This window comes from Oryzias latipes, chromosome 11, assembly GCF_002234675.1.
Source record: "Oryzias latipes chromosome 11, ASM223467v1".
Taxonomy (NCBI): domain Eukaryota; kingdom Metazoa; phylum Chordata; class Actinopteri; order Beloniformes; family Adrianichthyidae; genus Oryzias; species Oryzias latipes.
The window spans coordinates 20383914-20407662 of NC_019869.2; the positions used below are offsets into that span (position 1 = coordinate 20383914).

At 41.6% G+C, this 23749-nt stretch overlaps 1 protein-coding gene across 1 annotated transcript in view; it reads left to right on the forward strand.

The window, feature by feature from the left end:
• The window catches only part of epha10 (EPH receptor A10), a 130915-nt gene that overhangs the window by 71318 nt on the left and 35848 nt on the right, over positions 1–23749 (forward strand). Inside the window, exons 4-5 of the mRNA XM_011481140.3 lie at positions 12972–13127; positions 20382–20711. Of these exons, the coding sequence (XP_011479442.1) occupies positions 12972–13127; positions 20382–20711 (486 nt within the window). The remainder of the gene's footprint in view (positions 1–12971; positions 13128–20381; positions 20712–23749) is intronic.

The following is a 23749-nucleotide window of genomic DNA, read 5'->3' on the forward strand; positions in this document are numbered from 1 at the left end:
TGTAGTGATTTATGAGTACATGCAGGGGTTTTGAGCTTGTTTGATATCTCTACGTTGCACAGAGGACTTGTCAGGCTGATGAGCGCTTTCAGACTGCTGTGTCTACCGTACCTGATTTTCCTTACGGTCATACCATAAACTGCTTTAATAATACCGTTATGCTGTACAGATAATTTTACAATTAACCTTAAAATGTTTGTGTTTTTGGTGACATTTTGTGGCCATGAATACAGAACTGCCAAATGAACCTCATTAAATCCATCACCATTCCTTCTACAAGCCTAGCAGTAGATGGTCTCTCAACCGTCTGTCTCTTTGTAATGCAGAAACCTTTTTGGACTAAACTGCTGACTCTACTATTGGAGATTGTACAGTAATTACATTTTGCCAATTAGTTAAATAACATAAGTGATAAGAAAGGCTTCGTCCACCGTCATGGATGGACACAGATGGACGTTTTGGAGGAAAAACTGAGGCGAGCAGAAGACAGAAACATCACGACGCTTTGTATTCTTTCATGTGAGCTCTCATGCCGAGCAGATCTGAGTGACTCGCCGTCAGGATGACCAGTAAAAGATGAAAGCCTGTTTTTTTCCGATTGAACCCCTCTGCATTTCCATAATAGCAGATTTAGCGACGGACAGCCTCACATCCTCAGAGCGATGCTCTGCTCCTTACAGGCCCAGAGTTCAGAGGAGGCTTGTCGCTTCCGCATCAAAACAATCACATCAGCTCTCTCCTTTTGCCCGTTCCTCTGTTTAAGGCTGAAAGGAAAAGCGCTTGACATCAGAAGCAGATTTGAAGCAGGCGATGAGTCGGCTCCCCCAGGCAAGGAAAAGAGGGAGGAAAACTAAACCATATGATGATGAGCATTACAGCCAAACCTGCACTTCCCCTTCACTCTCACTGCGTTGCCTCTGAGCCTGAAGCGCCTCCTCGGATCAGATCTAACAAAGCAGCGACGCCTCCATTACAAGTGACCCCAACAGCAGCTCCACCCTCTTTGTGTGTCTGGGGGCTTATCCCTCCTTCACTCCTCTTCCTCCTCATCGTGTGTGACTTTCCTCCCCTTCACGCTTTGCGTCTGTGTCCTTCAGTGACACGCCCCGCTGCGGGTGTCGATGGCTCCTCCATCAGCTCCACGTCTAGTTTCATGCCTACGACAAAGTAAAGATGTCCCAGCGGCAGTTCGGGGGCCACAGATCAAGCTTTTATTGAATTTCTGTTAGTGCTGAAAACACAAGAAGACAGGAAGTTCCAATTTTAATGTCATTCTTGATTTTGATGCTGGGTGGAGCTTCTAAAGCCTCGATCACATGCAGCTGGATGGGGGGTCGAGCTGTTCAAGTGCTTGGGTTGTCCGTAGAGGGTTTGAGAGAGGAGGGACCACATCTTGGGTCTGTCCTGTAGTTCCCTTTAAACTCATGTGGCCACATTAAGAGATGTCATGAAAATAGCACAATTCTGTTTTTTTATTTGTTAAAAAAGTTTGAAATATCCAACACATTTTGTTCCACTTCATGATTTTTTCCTACTTGTTGTTGATTCTTCACAAAAGATTCCGGTTTTATGTCTTTGTTTGCAGCCTGAAATGTGGCCATAGGTTGAAAAGTTCAAGGGGGCCGAATACTTTCGCATGGCACCGTATATGCTAAAGTATAATGTTTACCTTGTTCACTGTCAGCAAAGTTTAGCTCTAATTCAGCATTTGACATAGTTTTGCATTTTGAACCTACACTTACAATTTTTGTTGCAGTATTTTTCCATAGTGTAGCACTTTAAACTTTATAGTACTTTTAGCATTGCTTTTTGTTTGTTGAAAGTACCTTGTAGTGCTTAGTCTTCCTTTTTACCTTTTTTGAAGTTAAAGTAGCATTTATGTATCAAATTAGCATATTTTAAAGCCTTACTTGCTTTGTTTATGATAATTTAGTTATTTAGCATACTATTAAAAACATTTATGCATTATTCTTATCAGAAGAAAAGCTAAATCTGACTATTTTTGACCAGATCCAGATGAACTCTATTTTTTTTTTCTTTTCTTCTTGGCTCCAAGTCTTTTTTAAATTTTTCTTTTTAGTAGTTGACCAAGGAGGTTGTCAGGCAGTGGTGAAGACCGAAGGAGAGAAGAGACGAGGCGTAGCAAATGCAAACAGAGGGATATAGCTGCAGCACTTCAGGGGACGCACAGATCAATACTCACACACATGAGCCTCCCACGCAGCAGCTAAATAATGCTGCTGTTTCTGTTCTGTGACCTCTTGCTGTCTTTATGCACCGAGAAGAAAAAAAGTTTCCCAGAGTGTTAAGCATGCAGTGAAGTATTTATACATGTGTTTTTGCCGTTTCTCTCCACTAAGCAACATTAATAGTTGATTGTGACTGAAGGATATGGTTCTTTTTTTTCCCACCTCTGTAGCCTTTGTAGAACTTTGACCCTTTTTTCTGAAATTTTGTTTTTGGAGATTGGGAGCTAAAGAGTTTTGAAGCCTAGAAAGACAACTTTTCTGTCACCTCTTAACTTACTGCTTAAAAATACGATGCTGAACAAATATTTTTTGTGTTAACTGTTGCAGTTTGCTTCACAAAAGACCAAAACAGTTTTTTGTTTTTTTTATTCTTTTCATTTGGTCATAAAGTTTAAGACAAATTTCTGTTGCAGAAGTATGACTAAAAGATAAAGCTAAGCCACAAACCTGCTAAATAGTAAATTAGAAAACTAAAATTTTAGCAAAAGCAGGACTAAAATGCTAAAATGTTAGTTTAGTGGTACATTTGTCAAAAAGCCCACTTTTTTCCCTGCTAATTGCTCATTTAAATACAGACTACTTGCTTTTTAGAGGGCAAATAATTATGATTAGTGCTGAAAAAAATGTTAGGAAAAGTTAAAAAAAAAAGCTTTAAATCAATAAACAAATCTAAAAAGGCAACTAAATGCTGTGAAATGCAAAAAAAGAAAAAGGTGGAAGCAGTGTTAGCTGAAGCTTGTGTGCTTTTTTTATTTTATTTTTTTACTAAAATGATGTTCACTTACATTTAAACAGAATCTAAAACTATGGATAGTAAAATTTGCAGAAGAACCAATTAAAGGTGAAAAATACCCAATGGCTTTATTAAAACCCCTAAATACTAATTTGATGATTTAAAAAAAAACACACTTAAACTGATTAATAATAACTGTTAATTAATAACTAAGAATATATCCCTCTGTTTGCATTTGCTACGCCTCGTCTCTTCTCTTCTTCGGTCTCCACCGCTGCCTGACAACCTTCTTAGTCAAGAACTTAACAAAAAAAGACTTGGAGCCAAAAAAATGCAACAAAAACCCTGTATAGTTCATCTGGATCTGGTCCAAATTTGTCAGATTTTGCTTTTCCTTTGATAAGAATAATGAATAAATGTTTTTAATATTATGCTAAATAGCTAAGTAATCATAAACACCGCAAGTAAGGCTTCAAAATATGCTAATTTGATAGATAAATGTGTTTTCTGCACTATAGGGTGGACCAGATTGGAAGGCACATTTAGCAAGACCAAAGAGTCAGAGATAAGTTTGTCTGTCAGACTTTCTTAACTGGTTCACAGTAACTCTAGAACTTTTAAACACGGCAGATGTTGGCCATGTTAGAAGCGTTAGCCGTGTTGGCGTATTCACAATACTTGTAATTTCCTACCTTGTTTGCAACACGTTAAAAAAACAGACTGATGACACGACAACACAATCGTTACTGGGACTACGCTACCTCCTAACCTTGTTAGGGACATCTACAAAAAAAAACAGTGCGTTACAGCTATACGTTAGCCATGTTAGTAATGTTAGCTACATCTAACTCTAAACCTTGTTTGCAACACGTTAAAAAAACAGACTGATAAATACCGAATGAGATAAACCACTAAAGTTTCCAACTTTTCATCTTTCCCTTTTTGCTAAAAGCGCTAATTTTAGAATTTGATCAATCACCTCTAAATGCATTCAGGTTTGGACATTTCTAGATTGAATTTGCTTTACGGTGTAACCGCTCTGTTTTTTTAATGTTTATGATTAAAAAACAAAAAAAAAAACTTTTCAGATTATAAAAAGCGGCTTTTGCTCTTTTTGCTAGTTTTTGATTAAACAAATCGTTGCCACACCATGTGCCGATTTTGTGAGTCTGGATCCGAGCCGCGTGGTGGTGTTGGCACCGGTCCGCCTCATTCTCGGTCGATCTGCTGACCTCTTCCGCCCACACTCCACCACTTCATTCATCTCACTCTTCCACCTCTTCATCCATCCTCCTCTCGTTTCAGCCCGTTTTCCCTCGGTTTCCTCCCACCACTCTCTCCATTAATGCCTCTCACAGCCCGCGAGGCCTCAGGGAAGAGCAGGCGGGGAGTGGGATCGCGCCCGTCCGAGGCGATTATGAAAATACACACACGTATGAACAAACCCCCAGAAGCAAAAACACCCACGACTTCCTCCCACCTACATCCTAACAATCAAGTTTTCTTCAAAATGCCTCCAGCTTTATTGACGGAAACAGAAAATTAACAGCTAACAGTTTGCTTAATGTCATTTCCTCTTCAACAACAAACACCTCTTCGGGGAGTCAGCAGGGTTTTGCTCTTAAAAGATGCAAACATGTTGCAAAGTTAGTTAAAAATAATAGCTGAAGCGGAAATCCTGTTGAAAGCGCTGAAAGTAAAAATAAAAACCTACTGAAAAAGGGGTATCTTAAGGGGCCTTTGTCTTGGAAAATCAATTGTTTTGAGCTTTCAAGAGTATTATAATTCTAATTTTCCGGTCAAGCATTTCTGAGTATTCCTCTTAAAAAACCTGCCCCTCCCAACCCACGAAAATGAGCAAGTTCTCACATAGTGATGTCACAAAGTGAGGTACCGCCTTTTCCAGGAAGAACTGCCAGCACCACCCCAGACTAACACACACACGCACACTTTCTCTGAAGAGCTAGCAGTGATCAGCAAAAACAGTTTCATTTTTTTTGTGCACAACATGCACATCCATCTTTGCAAAAGTTTGAATTTTGTTTGTTTTCGTGGACGATACGCAGACACGCTGCCGAGGCCGACTCTAGGTTGATGTCATGAAATGGGCGGGACCCACAAGGAGTGAAAGGCGGTGCCTCAGAGATTGAGTCATCCTACTTCCGGGAAGAAAAATGAACTGTGAAAATAACTAATTTCTTAAAAAAATAGTTTTTTATGTGCCAAAGGTCCCTGGTTAAAAAAAAAAAAAAACAAAAGAAAAAAAAAAACTTGAGAACTTGCAGTATTAAGAAAAGAAAAAACAACCCAAGAAAACAGATTTTTATATTAAGTTCAGAACTGCTAATAGATGGATTTGTACAAAATATGGGATGTTAAAAATGACTAAGACTGTTCAGTAACTGACAGCTATATTTCTAAAATTTTTAAGAAATGCATTTAAACCTTTTTTTTTGTTAGTTTTTGGCTCCTCCCCCTCATTCTTTCCTGTGCTGCGTTTGTCATCACTCCTCCGGCTCCCCATGACATCATGCTGCACATCTTTAATTAGACAACTGTTTAGGCTGGGGGGAGGAGATTACTGACTGCAAGGTCAGCGCTGCTTTACCTTCACATCTCTAAATCCTTCCATGGTCGTGCTGCGTTTTAATGGACGGAGCGCACAGCGCCCGTCACTGTCTGTGTTCGCCGTTTTGTCCTTTCCAGTTTCACTTTTTGAACAATTTGATGGATTTAAATAGTTGATAAATACGGGCTGCAGGCAGCAGTGATGGAAATGTGCACCGGCTGCATCCAAAGCAGTAATTATGGTTAGTGTTAGAGTTTTAAAGAGCGATGTGGAGCCCAGCGAGGCTGCAGGAGGGGCTAAGTTTTTCTCATCCATCTCCTGGATGGACCAACTGTTCCCTGTATGAGGTCACACGCACACCTGAGAGCGTTTTCCCTCTGACTCTGACTCCCCACCTGCCTGAACACTTAATCAGCCTTATGGTCCAGCGGACCCCCCCATCAGGATCTCTATGTGTCTCTGCGGACTTCTTCAAATTGTCAGTTTGTGAATTTGTAACCACATGCGCATATTTGTGCACACAAACATCCTGCAGAAGATGCTAAAATGTTCTGAAAAGGGTGTAAAACAGCAGAAACCAAGCCAACAATCCTGAACACTTTATATAAGTAGGGCTGGGTTGATCTAATCCGAGCTTAATAAATCAATAATCAATCCATGAAAGTAGACATCGATTTTTAATACCTTTCCTTTTTCAGTGACCCAACACACAACAGCAGTAACGCCAGAGTCCCCTAGCTTGATGCTAACGTATAATAGGACGGCTAATGCTAATGCTGGGTCGACCTAAACTTACATCGCTGAATAAATGAACAGATTTATATTCTCACATTTTCCAAACTCTTTTAGAAATGTTTTTTAAGCTAAGCATTTGTGATGTCTGTCGAGCACAGTTTTTTACTCAAATCTTCTGGAATAAAGTGTAACGCTATACCGCGAGCTCCACCTAGTACCCAAACTGATACGACCTCCAGGAGAGGCAGAACATTTTTGTTGGAGCTTCTTTTTTACAATTTTACAGTATGTCAACTGTATCAGATTAATATGAATATTTTAAATGTCTCAGATATTATCTAAGCTCCGGTGAATCAAAGGGAATAGCTTCTGGAAATTATTGTTGACAACCAGCCCTAAATATAAGAACTAGACTGAGTGGCCCTTCCCCCTTTGTGTTCCAAACAGGAAGTACTTGCTGGTCCCAAGAAGCCAAAATCCCATAGATCTCTTTAGAGAAATGAACAGCCATTACTCAGTCATTATATTCATCAGAATAACCAGTCTTGCTCTTATCTTTTTTATCTTGATCATCCTAATTCTTTTCATATTTTTTTTGTAGTTCAAGTTATCCAAGTTATAAACTGACCAATCAGATGCCTCAATAAAACTAGGTGGCCTTACGGCGAATTTTTAAAGTGTTTGACAGATTCACGGCTTCCTGAGAGCGTCGGGTTATCATAACATTCATTGTAATGAAATTAATTACATAACTGTTTAATGAGGGGGGGGGGGTGTTAGCTGAAAAAACAACTGAATACAAGAAAATTAAAGCCTAAACCACATAGTTTGGTCACATCTGAAATGCTTCCTTACCCCTAGATTTATCCATCAAAGAGGTTAAAAAACACTTTTGGACACCGCTACAGCTTCAAATGCCCCTACATCCAACATGAGATGCTTAAAAATTAAAATTAAAATTACAGGCAAAAAAAAAAGCTTAACAGAAATTATGCAAATAACTGTGAAAAGTTCTTAATAAGCAAAAATAACAAAAGTTCAAGATTTCTGAAGTGTGACCTAGCTTGAGCCGTTACACTTAAACAGAGAAGTAAAATATATGAATAATGTATATCTTGAAAAATTGCTTTGAAACAAAGCCATTTGTGACCTGAATGAGAGGAAAATGTTAGGTTTGTAATTACCAAACGCATGCATAATCTGGATTTGTGCTTCAAATATTTCATTATTTTAAAAACAAATCAATTTGAGCGCGCTGCTGTGCAGGTTTGTTTTCAGGTAACGGATAAAAAGCGGTAACAGCACGCGGGCGCTGCGGCGAAATGACTCCGAATCACACACACCTTTGTGCGTTGTGCCTCAATAAGTGGCTCTAACAGGCATGTCCTCCGCGCACGGCGAGCTGCCTGATTACCCTTGACCTCCTCTTTTTCCAGGATATTAGACTGAATGAGCGGCGCTGCAGCAGAGCCCCCCCCACACACACACACACTCACACCTCCATTCGTACTTCACCACACGCTGCAGCGCTCGTTTATCTTCCGTCTGGAAAATCAGATTTATCAGGCCCATTTGTCTGCATCGGGGTCGCAGTCCTAATGAAAGCGGCCGATTCAAATGAGGCGAATGACAATGGAACGTCAGCAGAAGGGGTAAAAACACGCAAAGAACACAAAAATCAACGTACAACATGAACCGTGTGTTATTATTGCACTGGTTATATGCAATTCATTACTGATTTGTGCGTCAATTACATAATTTGAACGTGATAGAAAAGGTATACATCAGTGGGTTTTTCCATGAAAAGTCCATTAGACATATGAAATGGCCGTCAAAAGCAACACATTTGTGCATGCATCTTGAAAAAATGATGCACAATTGCGTAAGATTTACGCTATAATTGTGTGTAAACAACGTAAAATACGCCTAAACTGCATAATTCTAAACCAATTAAAAGTTTTCAGAGCCATGGGCCGAAACCCTCGACAAGACAAATGATGAACGCAAGAACCACATGAATTACGTAGATCACGCATGTGTCATGAAGTTTTATCCGTGGAAAATGTACAAAATGTACGTAGTGACTGTGTGACACGACCTTTAGATGAGCTTCCCTCCTAAGACGACAGGATGCGTGATTTACTTTGACCAAGAGACTGAAGGATCTTTCCTAAAAACTCTTCAATTTTCATTCAGAAGTTCACAATTCTAATTTGAAAACACGGTTTTGTTTAAAAAGCAGTTTTCACACAGCTATAAACTGAACTAAAGTGGAAATAAATAACCTAACTAAATTCTTTTCAAGAAAGGCCTAAATAACACACGCTCTTTCACAGCTTGGGTTTGTGATGTAGGATAGACGCTGGGCGGGCCAGAAGCTCCCTGCTCTGCTCCATTCTGATGCATCCACGGCAGACCAATAGAGCCACGAACGTCTTTGTTTTCCTGATCTGAGCTGGCATCTGGCTGTAAACGTCCACGTCTGGACAGCTCTGAGCGGGTGTTGTGCCCGTGTTGCTTGGGTGCTGACGCTCCAGCCAACAGGAAGACAGGGCGGATGGCGCCTTTTTATTTGTTTGTTTCTGTGTACAGGATCATGAATGGCGCTTTTGTTTTTATGTACAGCACCTTGAGCTGTTTTGTTTTACATGTAACTCTAGAAATAGAATTAATTAGAATTTGTAAGTTACCAGGAGAGCATGTAAACAGAGAGCTCTCGGCAACGGGGAGGGGAAGGGGGGCAGTGTTGCTCCTCGCCAACTTATAGGTGAATTACTAATAAGCTACTGCAGCTTTGCAGAAAGTGTCCCAGAAAATGAACATGTTTTTTCAATTTTAGCTAAAAACGTCATCATTAAAAGACACCTGATCGATTTTCCTTCCATCCAAAGATGTTGGGAGTGGAAAAATCAGCCTAAGAATGTAAGAATGATTTTCTCAACAGATTAAGGGGTTTTTATCCGTGGTGCTGACAGCGCCGTCCTGAACGGCAGGCAGGCCTCTCTCTCTCTGATTAGAGCGCGTGGCGTTCGGTGGCGTGGACGGTAACCAGGTCTTCACCTGGGTCTAATAACTGGGATTTCCACTGTAAATTGTAGCGGTAAGAAGGTCAGGCGTGGAGGAAAGTGGTGCTTTGAGCTGTTAAAAGAACAACCATGAAAAAAGTGTTCAACAACATCCTGTTTCTCTCCTTTTCCACTGTTTTTTTAGCGGCTTTAACTTTTAGAACATCATGCAGCATTATAGCATCGCTAAATGATATAAACTTTTTTCAAGTGTTTTTGGGACTAAAGTGATAAATAACAAGAAAACTCTTGATAAAGTTGTAATTGCTCATCGCTAATAAAAAAATACACTACAGGTTTCCTTTTAACCACAAAATCTAAGCCTCAGTTTTGTTGTGTTTTTCTGTGGTTCTTCTGTCTCCTGTCGTTAAGCTGCCTTACATGTTTTTGCCATTTTGTTAGATTTTATTTTTTTTAAGTATGCACTCATAGATTAAGCACCTTTCTTTTTCAAATGTGTTTCATCAGCCATGTTCTCAACCATGTTTTTATGCGTTTGGGAGCTAGTTAGCATTATTAGCTGTTTTTAGCAACATTTTAGTTGAGTTTTATGTTGACACCACACATTCAAGCTGCCACTTTCAATAAAACGTCCATGGAAATACCCGATTTGGGCTTCTGCGGTCAAAACTTTCGCTTTCACGGATAGCTACGCAAGTTTTTACGACCATTTTTAGGCTCTACAAACATAAAGATAAGATAAGATATTCTTTATTGATCCCACGTTGGTGAAATTCAATTGTTACAGCAGTTCAGTGCAAAATAGAGAAAAAAAGAACAACAGCAATGTGCAAAAAGAGTGAAAGGGTATTTAAAATGTGCCAAATTGCAAAAGTAATAACATTTAACAACAAGAATAATCTACACCTATATACACTATTAAGACATAACATATTTTATACATAAAATTAAATCAAATTAAGTAAATATTGAACGCATGTTACCAGTTAAACCGGATCAAGCTTTGACCAATCAGGGACTCTTATTCGGTGTTGATTTATGGCTGTGGTTTATCTGGTAAACCCTGACGCGGCGACGAGCCTGACGACGTCTGTGTTTGTTGTTTAAATAAAGATAAACCAAGGCCACTCTCTTGACATGATGGTAATCTGTGGTTGTGTCCGAATTCCTTCCCTACTCACTATATAGTGCGTTGGCAAATTTGTAGTGCTGTCCGAATCTACAATCCCAAAACCGAGTGCCCTAAAAATTTCCCAGAAGTCTTTTATTCAAGTGTCTTTCTACTCAAAACATGTCTTTCCTTGCTTGTGTTAAAAGGAAACAATTGAGCCAAACAATAAAATAATTCCGGTTAGTTGAGAAAACCTTAAACAGATTGGAAGGTTTCTTCAAAGTAGTTGAATGTGCCAGCGTGTGAAGTTAGAATGAGACTGTCGTTGAACCAAACTTCAAGGTGTGGGAGGTCGTCTGGATCCACAGACACAGCTGCCGCTCTCATCTGCAGGCGTCACTCGTTCGATCCCTGCACCAACATGAAAGGGTCCACTGTTGGTGTCCTCCATCGGTCCGCGTGCCGGCGCCACCGTCAGCTCTGTCATTGGGAATTCTGCCCTCCAGAACACGTCTGAAAACGTGGAGGGGGGGTGGGGGGGCAGCCAGCACTCAACAAACAGATCAGTCGGATTGCCAGCTGTCATCCTTCCCAGAATTCCCTCCTTCACCGATGATTAAAGTGCAGGGATGGAGGGAGCCAGAAATGTCTGGAGTGCTTGTCGTTTTGCTGCGGTCTCGGGGCGTCTGGCGTGCTCTGACTGACGTGACCTTGCCTGGCATCGTCTGCTGGTGTCTCTTCGAGCGGTCGCTCGCTGTGGAGAATGATGGCCATCGAGCAAGGCCAACTGCTTTTGTTATCTGAGCCGCACATATTGTCGTGTTACTCCCCCATCATTAGACACACACTTCCAAGGCGGGCGGGCCAAATGTTCATCCGTGCTGAATCGACGAGATAAGTCCAAACGCCGTCTCGCCACAAAATGCAGAAAATGCCGAAACCACGTCTGTCCTCGTGGTTGCATGCATAATGTAGCCTTGATTTTTGGGTGCTTGATGTCGTTGGCGTGGCGATGGGAGGATGCTGGCGACACCTTCAAGAGCAGAGGCTGCTCTGGTTGTGTTTGACAGGAAGTGTGTGTTTGATGTCGGCGGCCAAAGGCGGCGCGCTTTCTTCCCTGTAATGACAGACATTAGAGTCCATTACAAGCTTCTTGCAGCAAAAGCAGCAAAGGTGTTCAGGTAAACGGGGCCGCTTTCCAAGAGTAAGCTTAAAGAGCCGGATAGACGGACGCCTTCAGTTTTCAATGAGGGGAGTCCAAGCTGGGGGGTGTTTTAACCCTTTAACACCAAAGACGTCACGGGCTACACCGAAATAACACACGCTCTCGACCTACCCTAACTCTTATCCCTAACAATCAACGTCATTCCAACGGAAACCAAATTTTTTTTTTCCCCATCAGTATCAGATGATTTATGTTAATTCCGTAAATGGTTGAAGAGTTACAGTAGTCCAAAGCTGGAAAAATCAAATGTTAATTAAACCTTAATAAGGGTTAAAAAGGGTTTAGTTTTGTTTTTCTTTTCTTTGTGTAAAACAAAGCCTTTTCTATCAGACAGGATTCTACATTTTGTGTTTGAATCTGACTCCCCCTCTTCGTACCTCGTGTAACCCACTGCACTTGCTGTCTTTGGACGGGGTGCACCCCCTTTGCCTTTGGCATAATGGTACAGCCTATTCTGTTCATGGTCATGATTGTCTAAAGGGCTCCCCCATCACTCTGTGTGGATGTTTGGCATAGCTGAACGATGGTGGCTGAATGTTCGGCTCTCCCCGATGGGAGACTCAGCTGTTTACTGGTACAGTTCCAACAGTCGGAAGAGGCTTAGAGCGGAATGTAGAAATGCTGGAAATCCTGCTCCAGGCTTTTTCTGTCACAGCTCTATTCCGATATATGATGTTCCATAATTCCGACCAGAATCCTCCTCCATGATCAATTTAGTCACTTCTGTGAATTTAAACGTTCGGCATCCATACGTCACTACCAAATCTGAGAGTCCCTGATTGGTCAAAGTTCGACCTGGATTAACTGGTATCGCACATTCAGTGGCCGCATGTTTTGTTTAGCTATGTGTGAATGCGAGACTTTTGAATGCGGACGCCCCGAGGAGGGTTTTACGCGTTCACACAGTCTCATTGCAAATGTGACATGAACGTCCTTTTGTTTGCTAATGACACATAATTAATTAATCAATTAATAATAACATAATTATCTGCATTGATTTGGTAATGCCATAACACACAGTTAATGTTCTAATGTGGCTAGCTAGTATTTATACATAGAGACGATGAAACACTAAACTTCTGAAATGTAGTTGATACAACTGCTGATCTCACTTAATCTGACATCTGTCTTTGTCAAAGCATTAAATCTATTTTTTCCATCTTAATCTGAAGGTTTTAAATCTGTTTAGCTTCCCTAGGGATTTTTGAAAGATTTTGTTTCTTGGTTTATTGTTCTTCCTTCCTAATTAAAGGATTACGGCTCTTGGCGAGGCCTCTGGCAGAAGCATTTGGAGTCTGACTCTGTCTCATGTCTGTCTTCCAGCGTGTCCTCCCGGCTCCTACAAGATGTCGTCGCGGCAGCAGGAGTGCTTCTCGTGCCCGGCCAACAGCGTCGCAGACGAGGAGGGCTCGGTGGTGTGCGTCTGCGAGGAGGATCACTTCAGGACCCCCCTGGACAGCCCCTCAGCGCCGTGCACACGTAATGACCCCCCTTTCCTTTCACCGCTTACCATCCGGCACTTCATCCATCATCAGGATCCTCCCAGAACTGACCCGTCCTTCACCCTGCATCCCTTCTTCTGCCTTCCATCCTTCCTCTCTTGCTCCCCCTGCTCTTTAAAATCTCATTTTGAAGGATTTTTATTGTTTTGTGCTGTCTGTCCTAGTTGTCTTACTTTAACTCTCCTACCTGGTAGGTTTATCGCCAGACTCTTGCTAATACACACCCTAATATTCACATATGACAGATTTTCATCCGTACAATATGCGCAAAATGTTCATACTGGCTGTGGGACGCGGCCTTAATAGTAGATCACAGTACTGTCAAGATTTTGGAAAGAAATCCACCTGAATCCCCTCTGAAAAAGCGCAGGAGTTTGGTGGAGGAGCAGCGTGTGTCCAGGGAGCTGAACGCTGACGACAGAGCTCTGCAGTCGTGGTCAGATAACATACATGGAGGCACGGTGACCGCAGTAATGACGTTATTGATTCAGTAATTATGATGATCCGCTGATTTGGCTAATCCGCTGCACACTGCAGACGAAGGAGCACAGACTTTGAGGAAAATCAGGAAAAAGCTCGGAGGTTTTTTGTTTTTTTCCTCCAAATTAGGGAGGTCAGATATGTGCAGTGTATTATCTGTATAATTATGGAATAACACCAGACTGATTCAATTCTTCACACTCCAGTGTTGAACAAGGTCAGGAGATGCCTGTGTCGAAACGTTTTGCTCCTCCAAAGGAATCCTCAGCTGAAGGACCAAACGGTTTGGTTTTTCACCTCTTTCGTTCTGCTGCTGTGGAGAAACGCTCCCTTTAACAAGTCCTGCTATGATGGAGAAGATCTGCAGCCTTTTCATGAAAACCTTCCAAAGTGTGCGTTTTCTACACAGCTAATTAGCAATTTTAACATACGAAAAGCACGTGGAGCAGTGGTTAGCGCTCTAGCCTCACAGTAAGAAGGCTCTCGGTTCAAGTCCCAGCTGGGGGACCGGCTGATGTCCCCCGCCTTTGCCCACGAGTGGCCGGGATATTTGAAATGGCCTATATCAGGCTTTTCTTGAGCCTTTCAGAGAAATCTATACGTATATGTAAGATAATAAATTACCTTTGGCACCCTATAGAACGACCTTTTATGAAATATGAATTATTTTTGCAGCTCATTTCCCTACCAGGAAGTAAGACGACTGGATCTCTGAGGCTCCGCCTTTCTCTCCATTTCCTTTCTCTCCGGGAAAACCTGTTGTTGGAGCATCCACCAATTTGCAGTTGTTAGCCGTTTATTCCTTTATTTCTTTCTTTATGTTCGCCAACAGGCTGAAACGTATCAAATGGGCAAATTCACAGACTAAAACCACAGAAATGTCATAGAAAATATACCAAATAAATAGAATGAAACAGTAAATGTAGTCAAATAAACTTTAATAAATGTTTATGTAAACCTGTACTTTAAAATAAAATTAAAAACAGATCATCATTTCACCTTGTTTCCATGGTTACACATCAATCATTCAAAAGTGCTGATCCAAACTTTGTGGATGGAGAAGTTGTTTGAATTCTTATGGGTTTTGTTTTTCTCCTTACCTCTGTAATTGTAACTGAAATGTGTCGATGGCCGACATATTTAACTGCTAATCCTCTGAGATTGAAAGAAAGATTGGATCTGTGAGAAATCGATGGGATGAGATGAGGGCTGGAGGCTGACAGTACAGTTGTTTTACACCAGGCAAATGAAATTCACGCCTCTGGATAGAAACCCGGGTCATCTCATGACTCCAATGGTCAGATTTGAACGCCTTGTTTTCACGTTTGTTAGCGTGTCTTCAAATCAGCCTCTGAGCTTCGATCTTCACCCGAGCAGCAGCTCCACCTGCGCTCCAGCTTGAAGCTTTTTTCTTCATGATGGATATTAAACCATGCCAGGACCAAGCTGTGGAAGGGATGCTGGGATTTTGTCCCTTAATGAAGAAATCATCAGATTTCTAGCAGGACATCCAAAAGATCAGATCTTTTCCTCGTTTTCCCTTTTTTGTTCATAAAACATTAAGTGTTCATGCGTCTCCGAGGTTTAACTCTATAAATAATTAAGTCTTTAAGAGAAAAATACTCTTTCAACTAGTCAAACGACATCACAGATAAAACTTTAAATGGCTTCTCTGCGTTTTTTGAGGAGTTTCAGGCTGTAAAGTCCCTTCATTCATGGAAGTTTAGCTAAATAAAATGGATCAGACATTTCAGCTCAGTCACTTTCTTTAGCTTTGTAAATGCCGTGTACTTGTTTAACAAATAGTTTTCTGCGGTTTATTGCTGTTCAGCTTCTCCACACTTTTTCCCTTTTAGCTGAATAAGCTTTTGAAAAAGCTAATGGAGCGTTTTTTAGGTTGCTTACAAACAAACGGCTTCTTTTCACATCCGTCTGTGGAGTTCAACTGCATGATGAGGGGAAGGGATGTTGTCATGTTGTTTAAGTTATGAAATATATATATAAGAGAAAGAATACATGAGATATATCCCTCTTTAATGTGTTTAAACCAAATTTGTGGAGTTTTTTCCCCCCCAAAAAGTCAATATGGTAAAGTCATTCAATCACAGCGTAATACATCAGTATGTGTTGAATGTCAGAATAATTCCATGTGTGTGTCCTGGCATGTTTTAATTCCAGGTTACATATCATTTGAACAAATTCCGAAAATGTAAACGGAAGTTTGAGTTAGAAACCTCTTGGCACTTGTCATTTCTCTTAAAATGTTTGTTTCGTAGTCTCCCCCTTTAATTTCGTTTTTTTATAGATCTGTTCAAATAAATGAATAAAATAGGCAGCAAAACAGGTTATTCTTTGTCCCAACCAGAATAGTCCACATTGAAAAGTTCAAGGAATACGAGAATTCCGTTTGGGACTAAAATAAACTATTTTTGGGAAAATCATGGAGGTTTTACTTTCCCAGGTCTCTTCTGCTTCCGGAGTAAAGTCAGTGCGCCGGTCTGTCGCAAAACGCAGATGTGAAAAGAGCAGCAAGAAAGGAGGAGCTACTCCCACGAGGCTGAGAATGCTACGATGCTATCATGCTACGATGCTATCATGCTACGATGCTATCATGCTACGATGCTATCATGCTGCGATGCTATCATGCTGCGATGCTATCATGCTGCGATGCTATCATGCTACGATGCTATCATGCTACGATGCTATCATGCTGCGATGCTATCATTCTGCGATGCTATCATGCTGCGATGCTATCATGCTGCGATGCTATCATGCTGCGATGCTATCATGCTGCGATGCTATCATGCTGCGATGCTATCATGCTGCGATGCTATCATGCTACGATGCTATCATGCTACGATGCTATCATGCTACGATGCTATCATGCTGCGATGCTATCATGCTGCGATGTTATCATGCTGCGATGCTATCATGCTGCGATGCTATCATGCTAAGATGCTATCATGCTGCGATGCTATCATGCTACGATGCTATCATGCTGCGATGCTATCATGCTGCGATGCTATCATGCTACGATGCTATCATGCTGCGATGCTGTCATGCTACGATGCTATGATGTTGCGATGCTATCATGCTGCGATACTAATATTCTGCGATGCTATTATGATACGATGCTATCATGCTACGATGCTATCTCGCTGCGATACTATGATGCTGTGATGCTATCATGATACGTTGCTATCGTGCCTAGAGCTGTGACGGTGTCGAATTTTTCATCACCGCGGTAATGAACCACCAGGGGGCGCGGTGTCGCGGTTAACCGCAAACACCACCCCCCCCCCCCCCAAAAAAAAAAAAAAAAACGAAAAAAAAACACAAAATCCCCCGGCGGCCGCATCGGAAATAAATACAATTACAACGTACTAATCTTTATTAACAAACATCAGTAACAACTAACAACTACGTATCTGAACTGGTGAACTAACTATAGGCGTTGTAGATTGACTGTGTGTGTGAGCGCGGAGAGTCTTGTGTAGGTAAAGGAGGAAGGTGCGCACACGTGTGTTGGGGGTGCGTGTTGATTCTTCTACAGCGGACTGCTCTGGAGCTGCACGCAAGTTTTACCTGTGCTCTCTGGTACAGACACCTTCTCAAAATATTATGTATTGCCCAGTAATAAGCAGACTGCAGACACTGTCCCCTTTCCGGTAGCCATGAGCCTGACATCCATGTAGAACGCGCGGCAGGAGGCTCCGCCTTTGTTTATACAGAAATGTAACGTTACGCTGCAAAAAATAATTCCCAAACAAAACATGTAGTGATTTTCATGGAAATCTAACAGCGCGCGTTCATTTTTGGTGTTACGGAGTGAAGGAGGACAGTAATATCCCCCCCCCCTCCAACACAAAATCCTCCGGTGGGCCACTTAAGAACGCACGCAGCTTATAACGGAAATGAATACAATGGAAATTAACAATTAGAAAGCAATGAATTTATCGTATTTCCTTGCGAGACGGAAACTTCTGTTGTAGAATGAGGATGTGTGCTTCTGAAAGCGCGCGCCTGTTTGTGTAACTGTAAAGGGAGCCGCGTGCCACGTGCAGCGCAGAGGCAGACAGTGAGAGCACGCGCGGTGGGAGAAAAGGAGACAACAATCTGAAAGAATGAAGGAAAGTCTGAACACAGGACTAGCAGAAAAAGTAAATTATAAGCAAAGATGAATGCGTTTAATGTGTTTATTATAGTTCCAAACACGCACCATATGCAAAAAGTAAAAAAATTGCGTAAAAAAAAGTGCGGTGATGCGGTGATGAGGTTATCGTCACAGCCCTAATCGTGCCACGATGATATGATGCTGCGATGCTATCATGCTACGATGCTATTATGCTACAATGCTATCATGCTGCGATGCTATTATGCTAGGATGCTATCATGCTACAATACTATTGTGTTGGATGCTATGATGCTACGATACTATCATGCTACATTACTATTATACTGCAATGCTATCATGCTACAAAACTATTATGTTGGATGCTATCCTGCTACGATACTATCATGCTGCATTACTATTATGCTACAATGCTACAATGCTATAATGCTGTGAGACTATTATGCTACAATGCTATTATGCTACGAGGCTATCATGATACAATACTTTTATGCTACAATGCTATAATGCTGCGATGCTATCATGCTGCGATGCTATTATGCTATCATGCTACGATGCTATCATGCTGCGACACTATGATGCTATGATGCTATCATGATACGTTGCTATCATGCCACAATGATATGATGCTGCGATGCTATCATGCTATTATGCTACGATGCTATTATGCTGCGATGCTATTATGCCACGATGCTATCATGCTACGATGCTATCACACTGGAATACTATTATGCTACGATGCTATCATGCTGCGATAATATCATGCTACAATACTATTATGTTGGATGCTATAATGCTGGGATGCCTAATGCTACAATACTATTATGTTGGATGCTATCATGCTACGATACTATTATGTTGGATGCTATCATGCTACGATACTATCATGCTGCATTACTATTATGCTACAATGCTATCATGCTGCGAGACTATTATGCTACAATGCTATCATGCTACGATGCTATCATGATACGATGCTATCATGCTACGATCCTATCATGCTACAATGCTAACATGCTACAATGCTATGCTAATGCACTGTTCCGTGCAACAGCAACTTTTTCTGAATCTCAAAGCATCAGAACTTGCAGGCAACATTAGGCGTGTTTGAGATCAGCCAGGTGGACGCCATGCTGTGCAGCATGGTTCGGTTATCTTTGACGTCAAATGTCGATCATCATTCAAATGTCGTGAGAAAGGGGCGGGTGCATGCGCCCACCCAGGCGGGCGCAGCTGAAAATTAGGTACTTTGCTGACTGCTAGCCACCTTTTCTCACTACAAAAACACTGCATTGTGGGAAATGGTGTCCAGACTGTCCTTATAGTTTAAAATGATGCTGAACAGAAACATCTGGTGAAGTAAAACAAACGTTGAATTCCAAATATTCCAGTGGATATTGTTGGTAAAACCAAACTGTTCAGTTCAGATTTGTGCTGCTCAGTGGATAAAAGCAAGTTTGTCAGGATCTTCAGTTTGCCACAAATGCAGCTGCACTATTACAGGCATTTAAAGTTCATAAACAGTGTTTTCGATGAACACTGAAGTAATCACTATCTTCTACATGTTTGCTGACAGAAGAGATTTAAGGTGATCAGCGTTTTTTTCCCACCGTTAAAGATCGTTTTAAAAGGCTGCAGGTCCACAACAGCTGAGGTCAGGTGTGACTACATAAATTAAAGAGGTTACATAAACCCCAGGAGCTTAACCAGCTAAACCTGAAAGATTAGGAGAAAAATTAGTGAGCTGAATGCAGTCAGGAGCGAGGCAGGGCACACAGCGGTCATGTCGCCGGAGTGAAACGGCAAACGAAGCCTCACGGCCAGTCTGGAGAATGATTTCCATCATCAAAAACCGAACGGGTTTCATTTAGTTTGTTTTTCAAGACCAAGGTCCAAACAGACCTCAGGTCTAAAGATTACTAAGCCCTACGTGAAAAAAGCACAGATCTTCTTGCTAAATTCTTATTGGATAAAATACATTCAGTGAAATGGTTGGTGGTTCTAAACCTTTCTAAGTACTACTTATGACCTCTAATTTCCCTTAATGGACATAATGAAGTTCCTCAGAGTTGAAATGAAAAAGGAACAGTGACAAATCCATTATTTCTGGTGTTATTAGAGACTTTTGACCGTTTTCACTCAGCAGAACCTCCCAGCAGCAGTCGGGACACACTGTGTTCCAGGTTCTTTTCCCAAACATGTGTCCATTATCATCAAATCATTATCATCAGTATCTGTTGGAATTACGGTGATTACGTTAGCGGTTGAAGAGTCGCTGGCGGCATCTCCAGTGTTAAAAGGTCAAAATGTTTTCAGGGTAAACATGCGTTAAGGAAGTGCAGTTGGTTCAGTTGCTAGAAGGATCAAATCACAAGAGTCAAAGGACTGCTTTTTACACTTTTTGAATCTTAGTCAGTTTCCTTTTAGAAATAGCTCCCCCCAAAGGGGCAGCATTAAAACTGTGTGGTTTGGTCCGTTTTAATTTTTGATTCCTGTATGAGACTGAGCCAATAAGGACACCCTCCTAAATTTCCTATAGGCTCCTTCGTGAGACAAAGCGAAAGTTCAGACTTTCAGTGTTGAAGCTAACATGTTATCCTTCTTTTCGGTTCTTCACAGGCCCCCCCTCCCCACCCAGAGACCTGGTCTACACCCTTAAGCAGTCCACTCTGATCTTGGAATGGTCGGCGCCGTCAGACGGCGGGGGCAGGGTGGACCTCACCTACAGCGTGAGCTGTCGCCGGAGCGTGGGGCGGCAGTGGGAGCCGTGCGGCGCCAGCGTTGGCTTCGTGCCCCAGCAGCTGGGGCTGACGGAGAGGATGGTGACTGTGGTCAACCTCCTCCCCAACACCAACTACTCCTTCGCCGTGGAAGCCCTGAACGGCGTGTCCGAGCTGCTGCCCAAGAAGAGGTTCTACACCCAGGTCAACGTGTCCACGAGTCTGCCCGGTGAGCCCCCCACCGTCAGTGCGAACGCAACCCGTCGACACGCCCAAAGGAGTTTACTGTCAGGAGCCGAAAGCCAGAACAGAAAAATGAGTGCAAATAACATGTAATCGAGGTTTGACAGGCAGGCGAGCAGCGGCACGCACACAGGTATTATCATTCACATCTCTGCAGGAAGACGACCTGAGACGTGTTCATAAAAGAATCCACGCCGCACAAAGGGCTATTTCTGTCTGTGAGTGGGAGAAACTTCACAGATCAGACACATTTCCATCAAAACGATGTGTTGCAGGTTTATCCTGATGATTGTGAGTCTCCGTCTGATTTGATATCTGTCAACTATAAGACGGAGAATCGGCGCTCTGCTATTTCAGAATGCAGACCGTGAACAGCCTAAAAGTCCACAGTGCTTCAACATGCACAGGATATTGATGAACAAACTGGGTAAAAAAAATAACAAAATGAGTTTCATCAAATCAAAATGCCCAGTATCTTCTAACAGGAAAACATCTCGGGTCGTCTAAATCTCTCAATAAAAAAATCCTTATTTTTTTTTTTGAATATTTTTAGATTTGAGCTGCCAAGGATCCAGACTTTATCCTAATCTTACTTCTTCTACAGATTTTCTTGTTTATTAGTTTACCTGAAAGAGTTTCAGAGGGATTTCCTCCTCTTAACACACGCTAAAAGGTTTTAACGAAAGATGCAGAGAACTGGAGGGATAAGCCAGTCCTCCGTGTGTGCTGAATGAAAATAAAGAAATCCTCAGACGATGGACTAAAATGAAAACTTCAGAAACTTTGATTTTTTTTTTTTAAAAGAAAGAAAGGTTACTCAGAGAAATGTATCTGGTGGCAATATAACCCGAAAACTATCTGATGTCACTTACAAGACTGTATCTATAACCAAAGATGTGAGATATTCAACATTTTTGCATGATTTAGTTGGTGACTGATTGCATTGCTGAATGCCAAATTTTAATTTGAAAGAAAAAAAAAGGGTAAAAGTTAACAAGGTGTTAACATTTATTATTCAGTGCAGTTTTGGTTAATAACTGACAATTTTTTTTAAATCGGAAAATAAAATTAAGATAAAAACACAGGTTGGATTTTATTTACACAGGCCTGTCCGCATCCTGTTAGTCCATCGTTTACTGAAATTAAAAATGTAACTGATAAAATACACGTCTGATTCAAATATGAATAAGATCCTTGTTAGCATGACATGCATTTATTTTCCTTTGAAATATTCTAAACAAACATTTTTAATAATTTCATCTTGTTTTTGAAATTCTCTGTCTGTTATTGTATTTTCCGCAGGCACATTCTAGAACACGCTAAATGTGCATTCTTGAACTTGAGTATAGGCCAGGGTGTTCACACTGGAAAAGCAGGGAGGGGCTTCTGCTACTGTTTACTAGCGCATGTTTGCACCTACAGTTGGAAGAGGTTCGATGCGAAATGTGATAGCGGTGTGAATCTGGTAAATCCTCCTCCAGGCTTTTTCTTTTACAGCTCTATTTGGATATTTGAAGACTTGGTGTCAATAGAATTCCGACCGGGCACAAACCGCTATTATTGATTTCTCCTTCAGTAATCAATCAACGGTTGGCCCTTCTGCGTCTTGAAAAGGACGCCCCCCTTACATCACTACCAAAATTTCGACCTGTTTTAACTTGCAACACGTGCTCATTGGCCACAGGTTTTGTACCTACAGCCTGAAAACCGTCATGGAAACGATGATGAAGCCCGAAACACGGGTTTACATGGACTTTACTTTGGAAGTGGCCGCTTGAACATCGCTTCAGAGATTAGTCAGTCAGTCAGACTTTATCAACTGCATTCACATTCATTCTAGAACTTTTTTGTGACATGCTCCACGTTAGCCACGTTAGCGTATTGTCATCATCCGTAACTCCCAACCTTGTTGGTAACACATAAAAAAAAAAAGAGTTATAGCTACGCGTATTCACAAGAACATTCAACCGTGTTTCCCTCTTGTAAGAAAAATTAAAAAGAGGCAGACGTTTTGTCAGAGCACCACATCCCTCTGAAAATCGCTTCGACATCAGTAAACAAAACCAGAATTACTGTCAGTTTATGAAAGAAATCCTGGCTTTTAAGCTCACCTTATAGGGTGGAAAATACTCCCACGATATTTTAAGAGAAAATATGCCTCTAAAGTTTTTTTTTAAATGTCTTTTTCTTATTAATAAGAAACAACCTGAGGAACTCATCTGTATCACCTGTATTACCTTTTTAAGAGTGGTTATTAGGTCCTCCCCCCCCCGTGAGCTTTGGGAGAAGACATTTGCCTTCATTTCGAAGAGTCTTCGATTACGATGACAGCTTTGTGTCGTCAACCATCAACAGGCCTCACTCTTCCTCCTTCTCTCCGAATAACAAGCAGCCGGTAAAAATCTGTGCAGACATCCCACAATCTACAGACTCTTCATAGACTCCAATTATAAGCCAAGAGGTAGGCAATTAAAATTCCCATCACAAGGTGACAAAGCGTTTTAAGTGGCTGGGCTATAGCCCTGAAAAGTAGCTTGATGACTCTATTCATTTGGTGCCTGCTGAAGCCTCACCTTCCCATCACTTCTAATTAAGGAGGCAAAAGGATCCAAACGGCTCCCAACAGAGGGCTGCGGGCGGGGTGCCAGGCGGGGGTGGGCTTTTGGAAACTTAATGACGGTGAAGGAGAGATTTGTTCTCTGACACTTTCGGGGCGCGCTCGGCGAAGGAAAGAAAATCAAAAGATGCCCCTTTTGGCTCTTCTTTGATGCTAGATTGATTTTAAGTCGGATTTTGATTTTTAAGCAGGTGTGTAAGATCAGTCCAGACAGTCCTGCTTCCCTTCCCTTTCCCAAAACCGAACAGGGACTTTCTGGAGCATTTTGGAACTCTGCTCACTCACCTATCGTCTCTCTCTCCTAATGTTATGTGTATGGGTGATTTTAACATACATTTTGATAACAACCACCTCCCCCTCACCAGAGACTTCTGCTCATGCCTGGACAGTCTTGGTTTTTGTCAACA